The sequence below is a fragment of the Eumetopias jubatus genome, unplaced genomic scaffold (genome assembly GCF_037043125.1).
Source record: "Eumetopias jubatus isolate StellerSeaLion01/CBP00866 unplaced genomic scaffold, mEumJub1_p1.0 scaffold_1, whole genome shotgun sequence".
Lineage (NCBI taxonomy): Eukaryota > Metazoa > Chordata > Mammalia > Carnivora > Otariidae > Eumetopias > Eumetopias jubatus.
Window position 1 is genome coordinate 82594977 of NW_028274807.1, and position 13222 is coordinate 82608198.

The following is a 13222-nucleotide window of genomic DNA, read 5'->3' on the forward strand; positions in this document are numbered from 1 at the left end:
TAAACCACTTCTCTCTAGCTAGGCTCTTCTCTCTGTCACTCAGACATTTCTATCTAAAGGGCAGTTTTTCGTATGCATGTGGCAATTGCCGTTTTATCCCTGTAGAGTCTTAGGCATTTCAGCTCTTTTTTTTAAGATTTTATTTATTTATTTATTTGAGGAAGGGAGAGAGAGAGAGGGCATGTATACGCACACGAGCAAGCCAGGGTGGGGGGCGTAGGAAGGGGCAGAGGGAGAGAATCTCAAGCAGACTCCTCACTGTGTGCAGAGCCCAACGTGGAACTCTATCTCAGGACCCTGAGATTATGACCTGAGCTGAAACCAAGAGTCGGAGACTTAACCAGCTGAGCCACCCAGGCGCCCCTGCATTTTAACTCTTAATTATAACTTAAGTCTTTTTGAGTATTCCTTTTTCATTCAAAAGTATTTATTGACTCCTTACTCTGTGAGCATAGAGTCAGGAGCATCTTGTGTCTGTCTGGGTGAGTTTGCAAAGTCTTCACAAAGATGATTAATTTTTTTTTCCACACTGCAATAGTTAATTTTATTTGTTCAAGGGCTCATATTGCAAGCATTAAACCAAGCATGGGCTTTGATTCTGTGAGCCCAGATTCCCATATTTGGGAAGATAAAAGCAAACTGTGATCCATGTATATGGATGAAAAACTAAAGGCTCACAGTTAATCACATTGTAGTTTTAAATTTCTATAGCCTGGAAGCCAGAAGTCATAGATCTTTTAGGTCTTTTCTGGATGTCCCTCAAGGTATCTGCACTTTTCTTGAGCTGGGTAAACTCATCATCCTTCAGCTTCTGGTTGAGCACATTGGTTAAGCCCCGAGTGTTCAGGATACACGGAAGGCTCAGGAAAACTTCACCATTGTTGACAGTGGATGACTCCTGGATAGATTTTTCAACATGGATTCAGTGAGATCAGCCACACTTAATCCAGTAGCCCAGTTGGTATATCCTTTTAGCTTGATGACTTCATAGGCACTTTCAACCACCATCTTACGCACTTCTTCCAGTTTTCACTGTCATTGTCTGTTCCCATTTCTGGATTCAGTTCCTGAAGAGAAATACCTGCCACATTCACTCCACACAGCCACACTCGAGTCGCCATATTCTCCCAAAATCCATCCATGGCAACTGCTGGGATGAATGCCAAGTTTTTCAGCCATAAGATTGCAAAATCTAGCAGAATACAGATTACACCTACTTCCAATCACACAGTGCTTGCGTACTTAGTTTCCAGGTAACGTATGTGAGAATATCCACTGGGTTGGAAACCATAATTATGATACAATCAGTACTGTACCTGACTACCTGCAGAATAATGAATTTGAAGACATTAATATTCCTCTGAACCAGATTGAGCCGGCTCTCTCCCTTTTGCTGGCAGACTCCTGCAGTCACCACCACAATCTTAGAATTGGCAGAGTAATCTTTATCTGCCACAATTTTAGGTGTCTAAAGAAGTAAGCTCCCAGGTTGCAGATCGATCATTTCTCCTTTGAGTTTATCGTCTAAAACATCCACACGGGCAAGTTCATCAGCTAGGGACTTTCCCAGAATGCTGATGGCACATGCCATACCAACTTGTCCAACATCCATTGCAGTGATCTTATGTTTGGGGCGGTTGCCTCTTTTTCTGCAGCTGGTGCAATCAGATTTTCCTTAAGAGTTGCCATTGTGCCCAGAGCGAACCAGCTGTAATAGTTGAGTGAGAAAGACAGTGTTAGCTGTGTGCATCTCCTCCAGTGCAGGATCTGCAAGCAAAGATGATTAATTTTTGAGCCTTGAAGAATGAGTATATGTTTTCAAGGCCCCCCCCCTCAAAATAGAAACCATCTCTTTTGTGGCGAGATTAGCAAGTTCAGTTGCTCAGAGGTGAGAGACATAGCACCTTTGAGGAACTGCAAGTAAGTTCATTTAACTAGAAGTGTAGATTTTATCTGAAGGCAATAGGAAAATTATTGCAGATTAAAAAAAATTTTTAGTAGACATTATTTTTTGAGCTGTTTTAGGTTTACAGCAAAATTGAGTAGGAGGTACAGAGATTTTCTGCCCCCACACATACATAGCTCCTTTCCACTGTCAACATACAGTGGTACATTTGTTACAGTTGTACCTATATTGATACATCATTATCACCCAGAGTTCAAGTTTACATTAGGGTTTACTCTTGATGTTATACATTCTGTGGGTTTGGACAAACATAATAACAACACATATCCATCATTATAGCATCATACAGAGAATTTTCACTGCCCCAAAAGTCCTCTGCTTTGCCTATTCATCCTTTCCTCACCTGGCAACTGCTGATCTTTTTACTGTGTCCATAGTTTTCCTTTTTCAGAATTAGCCTTTTCAGACTGGCTTCTTTCCCTTAGTAATATTAATATGCATTTGTTTTCCTGCATGTCTTTTCAGGGCTTCATAGCTCATTTTGTTTTAGCACTGAATAATACCTTCCTTCCTCTGGATATACCACAGTTTATATAATCTCTCTATCTACTAAAGGACATCTTGGTTGCTTCCAAGTTTTGGCCGTTATGAATAAAAGCTGCTGTAAACATGTATGTGCAGGTTTTTGTGTGGACATAAGTTTTGAATTCATTTGGGTAAATACCGAGGAGTGCGATTGCTAAATCATATGGTAAGAGTATGTTTAGTTTTGTAAGAAACTGCCACACTGTCTTCCAAAGTAGCTGTACTATTTTGCATTCCCACCAGCAATGAATGAGAGTTCCTGTTGCTTCACATCCTCGCCAGCATTTGGTGTTGTCAGTGTTTTGGATTTTGGCCATTTCAAAAGGTGTGTAGTGGTATCTCGTTCTTTTAATCATTGAGGAATTTTAACATGGAAGTGACACCAAATTTGTATCCCTGAAAGGTCCATATGAAAGCATTGTGGTTCTTTAAAAGGAGTGGAGTCAGAACTAAAGGAACAGTGATTGCTTATGAAGCTGTGGCAGTGATTTAGCTGGACATGAAGAGGACCCTAGCATTGGTCCTGCTGGTAGGGATGGAGAAGGTAGATTTAAAAGGTACTTAGAAGCCAAAATGAAGTGCTTCGACTGAAAGTGTGTGATAAGGAAGCAGGGAGTTTCTCTGTCAATTCTGAACACCTTTAGGGGACATTTGGAAATGTATGCGGGTGTTTTTTGGTTGTCATAATGATTGAGGGTTTCTTCTGACATTAGGAGGGTGCTGAATGTTCTGCAGTGCACAGGGCAGTTCTTCACAATGTGAAATTGTGTTTCATTGAGAAACACTGTAGGGTGAGGACACTGAGAGAACGAATAGCAGGTCTGTAGAGGAAGACAGTGAGTTCAGTTTGAACTCTGTTGAATTTAAGCTGTTTATGGATACCCAGTTGAAGATGTCCTTAGGCAATTTGATATATGAATCTAGAACATAGAGATAAAAGATTCAGATTTAGGAGTTGTTGAAGACAGTTGAGCATATGATGTGGAAAAAGGTAAGGGTTTGAAAAATCTGCGGGTAGTAGAAATGGTTATTGCTGACATACAGTGTTACAGAACACCAATGTGGAAGGGATGAATGGAGGAAGGGGTGCCAATAAAAGAGAAAGAGAAAGCCAAAGAGAACAGAGGAAAATAGAGCACTATCAATTAAAGCTGAAAGAAGTGACAATTCCATCTAGGAGGTGTATTCAGCTTTGTCCGGTATGGCAGAGAGCCAGGTAAATTAAAGGACATCAGAGTGTTTATTTGGCAGAGATTACTTCCAGTAGAGTGACAGAGGTACACGCTAGTTTACCTCTGTCAAAGGTAGACAGAGGTACCTGTCTTTGCAGGTGTGGGAGGTGAGGAAATGGGGCAATGAATGTAGATTACAAACAAATACTTTTCCTTTACATCCTAAACCTTCAAACATCATACACATACACTTCCATCCTTGTCAGATTCTTTTTTTAGTGTATCGGCTGACAAAATAGGTGTCTCCTGGTTTGTAGTTATTTGAGTATCTCTGTTGTTTCTTATCCTTATTTTGTGAAAATTAGTTGAAAAGGACAAAAAATGCTAGCACTAGTAATAAGCTCAGTTAGAAATTTCCTTCATTTGAAGGGAAGAAGATCATTAAGCATGCTAATAACAGCCATTGTACTGCACTTGAGCCAGACAATTAGTATGTTTAGTTGTTGAAGAAAAGAACGAAATTAACCTGAAAGGAATATTGGCTATCAAGCCTTAAAGACTGCAAAGATTAAAAAGGTGTTATGATTAGGAGTTGGTGTCATATTTCTAGTTTTCTTAAAACCTGGGGATCTGAATTTGACTTTCAGACTTGCTTTCAGGAGCATATTATGTATAAAAGTAGAAGACTCCATGTACTGTTTCAAGATTATCTGTGAAGGGAAGGAGAAAGAGGGTAGCTAGTTAAGGGGATGAGAGAAAGTTTTTTTTTTTTTTTTAGTGGTAAGTTGCTGTAACCTGAGCATATTTCTTTGTGAAGGGGAAAAGGCCAGAAGGCAGGGCAAAGTTGAAGATGTAGGGAGAGAGGAAAACTAACTAATAGATAAGATTCCTGAAGAGGCAGGATGGTATTGGCTTGAGAACATTGGTGGTAAGGGCTTATCTTTGGAGAAGAGAAAAAAGTGACACCTTTTCCACTGAGTTTGAAGGAAGACGTAATGATGGATTTGAAGGTAAGTAGTGCATTTGCACATGGAACTGTAGGAAGTTCATTCATTCAGCAGTTTCGGAATGTGTACTGTGTGTTTCAGTCTACTCATGTGGGGATATGCAGTCCCTATCCTTGAAGAGGTGAAGGTCCAGTGCCGAAGGGGGATTTTTTGCCTTATGGCCTATATATTGTTCTTTGAGTTAGGATGTGAGCCTTTTTGGAGTCTTTTCCCTAGTCCCAGGATTCTTCAGATTGTCAGGGTGGTTTGGAGATCATATCTGAAAGGACTTTTAAGTTATTTGGGATGTAATTTTTCCCAACCTGGAGATGTAAATTTACTCATAAAAGCTTGATACTTTCTTAACAGGTTTAGTTCCTTGAAAGAGATTATAGTTCTTTCTCTCTGTCATGACAGGTATTATACTTTGTCATGTAGCAATATGGCTTCACTCTGCTCCAAACCCAATTAAATAGCCATTTATATCATCTTCATCAAACTTTTCCAAAAGCAAATCTTAGTTGACGAGTTTTAATTTTTAAATCTGTATTCTTAGTGGTCTCTGAAGTCAGGATCAGTCATTGTGGAAAGCAGTCTTTTGCATTACAACCTGTAGTTGTACATTGGTCGTTCTCAACTGGGGGCAGTTTTGCCCCCCGCCCCCGGCACGTAGCTTTGTCAATGTCTGGAGACAGTTTTGGTTGTCACCACTGGGGGTAGAATCGAGCTGTGGGTAGAGGCCAGGGATGCTGCTAATGTCATAAAATATAGGACAGTCCCCCACAGCGGAAAATTATTTGGCCCCAAATGTCAAAAGTGCTGAGGTTGAGAAACACTGATGTACGTTAACATTTTATGACTTACCTAGTCTTTGCATTATCCAATTTAGGCTTCAGAAACCCTGTGTGAGGTAAGTGGTAGTATTCTTCTTGCCCTGCAGGGACTATTCATTAGTGAGGGAGGGCAGGATACAAACCTTGGTCTTGTCTGTATATGAAAATTTTACGACACAAGTAGTCAGGAAAAAAAAACTTTTTTTTTTTTTTTTAATTTTTTTTTAGGGCTATCTTTGGTCTTACCTGTGTTTTTTTTGCAGGGATAAATATTCATGGGATTTGAAATACATAATTTATTTTTAATATTACAGATCTAGAAATGGCCATTGCCTACTGGAATTTAGTGCTTAACGGAAGATTTAAATTCTTAGACTTATGGAATAAATTTTTGTTGGTAAGTTCATGTTTTCTGCAGCTCCATCTTTTCTCTACATTTTTACTTTGTTTGAAGATAAATTAACATTTTTTAAAGCTTGACTAACTCATCTCAGAGTGTGTAGTGGACATAGAATGAGAAATTTGATTACCAGAATTTCATTACACAAGTTATTTTGCATTCTTGAATTTAGCATCATTTGGGCAGATATTTTGAAACTCTCCTTGGTGATTTGGATGTTTTTTGCTTATTTTTAAAAAATAGGAACATCATAAACGATCAATACCAAAAGATACTTGGAACCTTCTTTTAGACTTCAGTACAATGATTGCAGATGACATGTCTAATTATGATGAAGAAGGTAATGAACGTTTTTGCCTTAGTAACTTCGGTTTTGTTACTTTATCACATACTCTTGAACCTCTTATCTACTTCTGTTTTTCTTGGAGTTGGATTTCTGTCGTCTGACCTCTTATGTGTGTTCTTCTGAATGTATAAAATGCCTTAGTCCTCTTTACTAGCCTATATTGTTCTGTTTCTTTAAATACCAACTCAGTAATCCTGTCTTCCAGAAACGCATGAATAGTTTTCATCCATGTTTTAGATTTTCAGTTTACTTTAGATTTTCAGTTTACTCATTACTCTTCTTAATGTACTTTTATATTTGTGTTTTTATTGTTATCTGTCTTGTCTGTGAACTTGACTGTAAACTCAAGTTTAGTGACTTTGTTAAATTTGAAATGTACTTCAGCTGCCTACTGTAGTACTGTTGACATTCAGTAAATGATCATCAATTGAATTCTTTTCTGATATTTTTTCTTTTTTTTTAAAGATTTTATTTATTTGAGAGAATGAGAGATAGAGAGCACGAGAGGGAAGAGAGTCAGAGGGAGAAGCAGACTCCCTGCTGAGCAGGGAGCCCGATGTGGGACTCGATCCCGGGACTCCAGGATCATGAGCTGAGCCGAAGGCAGTCGCTTAACCGACTGAGCCACCCAGGCGCCCTCTTTTCTGATATTTTTTCATGTGTGTAAAAAGATAATTACCATCCACTACGAGGACCTTGCTTTTATTTTTTGAGAAGTGACAGTGGTTTACATTGATTTCCTCACACATCCTTACCGAGCTTCCCTTGAGAATTAGCAGGATGCATTTTTGAGATTGTTGAATAGACAGAGGTACTCTTTGAAAAATCTCCAGTGACCTTGGCCTCCTTAAAAGTGTCCTGGAACTATTTAATCTAACCAGAGATGATGTTACTTTTTTTCTCTTTGTTTTCATTATGATGTATGGTCTCCACTAACAAGTGAGAAATGGCTAATCCTGCATATTACTGATGATAATTGTGCTTTCTGTTAGGCCTTACATAAAACTGGAGAACTTCCTGATTTGGAGGTTGGCATGTGGATGTGTAGAGGCATGCATATATGCAATTTAAAACCTTTTAGTAATTTATTATCATGAAATTGGATAGAGTTTGATATTTACTGTTGATTTCCCTTGTAAGTTTGCCACAAAATGCCTGGAGACTTTCTTCTTCCTACCTAACTATACTCAGTGCTGGCAGCATGCCATTATAGCCTGGCCATTTCTTAGGCTGCCAGTTCAGTGGCCTTCAGAAAACCAGGATACTCTTGATTGATTACCAGAAGAGTTATTTATTATTCAGAGGATAATCAAGTTTTAGAATAATAGAGCAGAGAGAATATAAGGAATATTTTAGGTAGAATCTCTAAAAAGTCAGAATTTTGGAAGTCTGATCAGTGGGAATATTTGTAATGATCTACTTTAACTGTTACGGGGAAGGTATTTTAAAAAGTAAAGGATTCTCTTTAAAATTTTATTTCTGCTTTTCCTCCTTTCTTTGTTCCCATACTCTTTTTTTTTCCCCCCCCCCAGGAGCATGGCCTGTTCTTATTGATGACTTTGTGGAATTTGCACGCCCTCAAATTGCTGGGACAAAAAGTACAACAGTGTAGCACTAAAGGAACCTTCTAGAATGTACATAGTCTGTACAATAAATACAACGGAAAATTGCACAGTCAATTTCTGCTGGCTGGACTGAACTGAAGATCAATCCTCACAATTCAGACTGAGGGTTGTGTCAAAACTTTAAGGATACATCTTGGACCATATCGTATTTCATTCTTCTAATGGTGGTTTGGGCTTGTCTTCTAGTCTGGGCCGCTCTAAACATTTATAATTCCAACATTGTGGATTTCATCTTATATCTGTGGACCATCCTAGTTTATTCTCCCATAAGTCTTAGAAGCTTTATGGTGATTATTTTGAGGTTTCCATTCTTGCATAAAGCACAATGCTGTCTTCATCAGAAAGCAGTTTGGCATAAGAATTAAACATATGAACATCACAAACAATTTATAAAAACTTCTTAAATATATGCTTTGGGCTAGTTGCAAAGACTATGCTGATAGCACTTCCAATGAGAGTGATATATTTAAGTGTACCAGATCTGGAATGGTGTTTTGGTTTGGGGGGATTTTTTTTTTTTCCCTGGCAAATCACATGTATTGTTGATGTGAGTAGAATAACATGTCAAAATAACCAACGTGAAAAATTTTTAGGATAACTTGGTGTGCCTACCTGAACAATTTATTGTGTTTCAGACCCTCGATTTCAAAAGGTTCCACAGAACTAGTCTGCACTTACCTTACCCATGTTTATATATAGTTGTCTTACAGGGAACTTTTATTTAGGAAATGTCTGCATAATGTTAGATTCTACTCCTGTCTACATTATGCACTACATAATTGGATTTCATTATGATTTTGAAATGCTTATATGCCTGTCGAATAAGTTAAACTATTTAATTTGTTTTGAATGTTTTAGATTGCTACACAATACAATATTCTAAATTTAGGCATGAGGGTTTATTTTTGTTTTTTGTTTTTGTTTTTGTTTGTTTTTGTCAGCACACTATGGAACACAAATGAAATTCTCTTAATTTATAAGAAGATAGTAGGAATTAAATTTTGAAAATGGTCATGATGAGCCATGAAGTTCAATCCTTATAGGTACTGCTTTCAGACAAATAGTCCATTTTTGATGACTTCTTATTTTGTTGAAATCCTTTAACTGCTAATCACTGTGGTTGCCAAATACTTACTTCAGGAGCAAAAATTTTCAAGCAAGCATGTACTTGATGCAAAATACCAATCTGGCTTTTATTTTTGTAAATTATTTAGTTTCTTCACCTTTTTTGTTTCGTTCAAATTAGCTCAGTTTTCACATCAAAGCAGAATCCTATCTTGTATTATTTTTTTCATTACAAGACCCATGAACTGCTTTTGTGCTGAAAATGCCTCATTTTTCTGTTCACTTCCTGACATGTGAAGGGTTTCTTGCTTTCTTAAACATTTCTGTAAGGCAAGTAAAAAAATGTAAAACTTCATATATTGGGTGACTTTGGTCTTTAGCAGGAATAGATTTTGCTTGGTATATCCAGGCAACTCTCTAAGGTCCGATGTTAAAATTATCAAAGGAATATACTTCAGAATAGCAGTATGTTTTATGTAGATGTGGAAATGATTTTAAGAAACAGTGATATCTTACAACTACTTTTTATTTACACAGTTTCTGAAATTGAGCTTTCTTCATAGATATTATATTAATATTCCAATCATAACTTTAACTCAAGAATATAATTCTACCAAAAGAATATTTTGAAAACTTCTATTCAGGTTACTAGAATTGGTTATTTTAAAAAAAAGAAAAAAAAAAGAATCCTGCTGCTTTCAGTATTTCCTGATTTCATATTTGTAAATATAAAGAGGAACTTCAATTATGAAAAATTTAAAAAGATATATATATATGTACTATTTTGTTTTTTGTCTTGAAGATTTTGAGTTATGGTATTGTTTTTGGATTGATTAATTCGAGTATGCTGTGTTTTAAAGTGAGATCCCATTAGCTTTTTTTTTTTTCCCCAATATAAATGGTTTTTCTTAGAAGTCTGATAATTGGTTCATGGCTTAGTGCCTTGGGTTTACAGACTTTTCCTTTTAAACGCAAGACCTTTTTCAACAAAATAGTGTTTGTCATCATTTTGGTACTAAACATTTATAATTACTGTGTAATTATAAACAAAAAATACATAAAGCTTTGAATATAATTATGTAGCATAAAAGTTAAGGTTGTTCACTCTATGATGGCATCTTAGAATTAAACAATACTATTACTAGGGCTGAAAAGAGAAGACTGGTTTAATGTGGTGTGATTATTTTGAGGATAAATGTCTGGTTACAGGGAATATTTTGTACTAAAAAAATGCTTATACATATGGCTGTGTATGTGTGTGAGTGTGTCTGTGAGAGTGACAGGTTGAAAGAGACACACATGCTCATACACACACACACACACACACACCTTGAAATGCTTTAATTCATTAGTGTTTCAGTCTTCATTTTGGTAACACACACACACACACACAACACACACACACACACACACACACACACACACACACACACACACCTTGAAATGCTTTAATTCATTAGTGTTTCAGTCTTCATTTTGGTAAACTCCCCAGGCTGATTCTTTGTTTTAAATTGAACCACAGGTACAGTTTCCTTTTTGCCAAATGTCAAAACAGGTACACATTTTAAAATGTAATGCTTTTTAAATAGTAAAGTGTATAAAATTAGAAGTGCCCACATATAAAAATACTTGAGATCAAGATTATCTTTAGTGACTATCATCTGCAAATCTCTGTAAGTTCAATTGTGCTTCTTACAATCCCTGTCATATTACCAACAGAGGCAATAAAAGCTTCAGTGAAATTGCCATGACTAAATCTTTTCACATATTATTTCAGTGTAATATTCTTAAAGACTAAAATATACCTTAAACTTTTCCAGGAAGAGTAATTATTCATGGAAAGAGCATTGTAATGGCAAGTTTTGGGAAGAAAAGACATGCCAAGTCTTGTTTACTACATTTTTAAAATGTTTACAACTATACTGGGCTGCTTTATTTAATTAACAGTACTGTAGTTGTGTAATATGGCATTCGAAGTGCGTGTTCTTCATTAGACTTTTAAAAAGTTTTAATGAGAGAAAGTAAATAAAATAACATGGGAAATTTTTTATATAATATCCTTACTGGGGAATTCTTATTTAAGCAAGGTTATACTATTTTTTTTTTCTCAGAAAGATTTAAGTGAATGAAGTGTTAATCTATTTTTTATTTGATGATAAGGAATTTGAGTAGTTGTAGCTAGTTTAATGTGCACTTTGCTTAGTTTTTTTAAAACATGTTACTATTAAGACAACGTATTGTAAACCTGTAACTTTTACATATGAATGACAGAAGAAAGTTAAACCTAATGGAAGAATTTTGGAATGGAAAAGGAAAGTGGTGCTGGGGAAATTTATTATAGTTCACAAAGTATGCCTTTGTAAACCTGAATCAACTTTTAGCAAGAATTAATTTATATAGTTCTAAATGTTAAGTTGTATATTTAATAGAAAATAATTATTTGGCACCTCAGCAGTTTTCTTTAAATGTTACTTTATAAAACTTTTAACAATATGATTTATATTGAATACATAGATGTTTTGATAAAATTTTATCAAATTTGATTATGTAACGATAAAATGTTTTTAAAATGTGAACTATTTAACATATATCTTAATAACTAAGGACACAACACCTGAATTGTGATTTCTACATAATGTGATAATTAGGGTTCAAATTATGGCTCATCATTTAATTGATTATAAACGAGTATATTTCTAAACTCTTTACTTGCCTCCATTTTTACAGTCATAGAGCAATAATTTCTATTTTTATTTCATAGAAATGTGAAGTTATATATCATGATACCTTTGATTTCTGAGGGGAAGGGGTTTATATTTTGTAGTTGATATAAACTTGAAAATTCTTAATAGTACAAATCCCCTTTTCCAGGTTTATCCTTACTATTTGTTGCCATTTTGGTTGAATATTTGCTTGATTTGTATCTGATTCTGGAGGCAGATAGTGCTTTTTTTTTTTAAATTCATAATACAGATACATAAATGGTTTTACCAGAGCATTCTTGCCATCTTATTTTCCTTTACTGCCTGTTGGGTAATTGGCGTTTCCTGCTGACCAACTTATTTAACTGCTTCCCACTAGGCTCAATGTTCTGTGTTCCTGTGGCTTTTTGGCTGTTGTTTGGTTGATCTTTTAAAATCTGTCATAAATAAGGAAATTATGATAAAAGGTACACAATCTCTGGAGTAGATGGAACTCCTAAAAAGTAATGTATTTATGGAGTTTAAAAGACATTATTTTGGGAATTATTTTATAATTACTTTTTAAAATTGAGGTCCCCAAAAGTCTTATTTTTTATTTAAGTATATCCAAGTTTTTCCTATGCGTATTGCTTAAATATTTTCAGTTTAATTTTTTTGTATTTGTGCTGTGCTGAAATGTGACTTGTAATGTAGGGCATCGGTTTTTAAGCCATACTTTGAGGCTGCTATATTCCATGAGGTTGGGCCATGGAAGCAGGGTGCCTCTTCCACTTTATCCATAGCTTCCTACTTTATCTCTGGCAGGTTAATGGCATTTCATATGAAGAAATTTGGTTTGAGAAAAATGTTTGGTTAAAAGAAATTGTTTTTTAATGTCTGGCATAAGCGGGAACATTACCCCTTTGGCAGAATTTTCAGCGGAATGGAAAGAGATGGAGTTAGACCAGAATTAAAGCAGGTCTGATCATAGAAGACAGCAACTGCTTTGAAAGAAGAATCCATCAAATAATTTTAAAGAAGAATTTTGAACCAAAGTAGTTGAAAGCAAAGCTTGATTTGAAACAGTGATGTTTGAAACTTGCCAGAGGCAGTATGTGAATGGCTTAATGATGAAACAAAACAAAAGGGATATTTTGTATTTAGAATGTATATGTTTAGAAGCATGTTCAATATAAATATTTACTTAAAATTCTAGCTCAAGCTATGAAATACTCTAAGAAAACTTTGTATTTAACGGATGGGGCAATACCAAACAAGATTTTTACAAGAAGGAATAGGGTCGGGCATACTTTCAGGGGGAAAAATGGCTAAGAGAAAATGCTAGTGTAGTCTGTAGACAAGGATTTGTCTTATAGTTAACAAGGCACATAGATAGCTAAAAGAGTAATACTTGATCAGTAAAGATTAGAGATGTATGTACTTGGAATCCTTTAAAAATAGCGTGTTTAGGTTTCAAGCAAATGCTAATACTATTTTTAATCCTGAGAGTAGGTTAGAACTCATTCTATTGAAATTAAATAAATAGGGCTGTCAGCCAGAACTTTAAAATAGTCGTTCCAAAGACTTTTGTGTAATGGTACTTAAAAAAAAATAGCTTTATTG

General features: G+C 35.6%; 1 protein-coding gene across 3 annotated transcripts in view; it reads left to right on the top strand.

Moving 5' to 3' along the window:
- Positions 1 to 10674, top strand: part of DCUN1D1 (defective in cullin neddylation 1 domain containing 1) — a 31479-nt gene extending 20805 nt beyond the window's left edge. For all 3 annotated transcript variants that reach the window (XM_028101018.2, XM_028101017.2, XM_028101016.2), the window contains exons 5-7: positions 5797 to 5879; positions 6126 to 6222; positions 7761 to 10674. In XM_028101018.2, the coding sequence (XP_027956819.1) occupies positions 5797 to 5879; positions 6126 to 6222; positions 7761 to 7840 (260 nt within the window). In that variant the 3' untranslated portion in view covers positions 7841 to 10674. The remainder of the gene's footprint in view (positions 1 to 5796; positions 5880 to 6125; positions 6223 to 7760) is intronic.
- The last annotated feature ends 2548 nt before the right edge of the window (positions 10675 to 13222 follow it).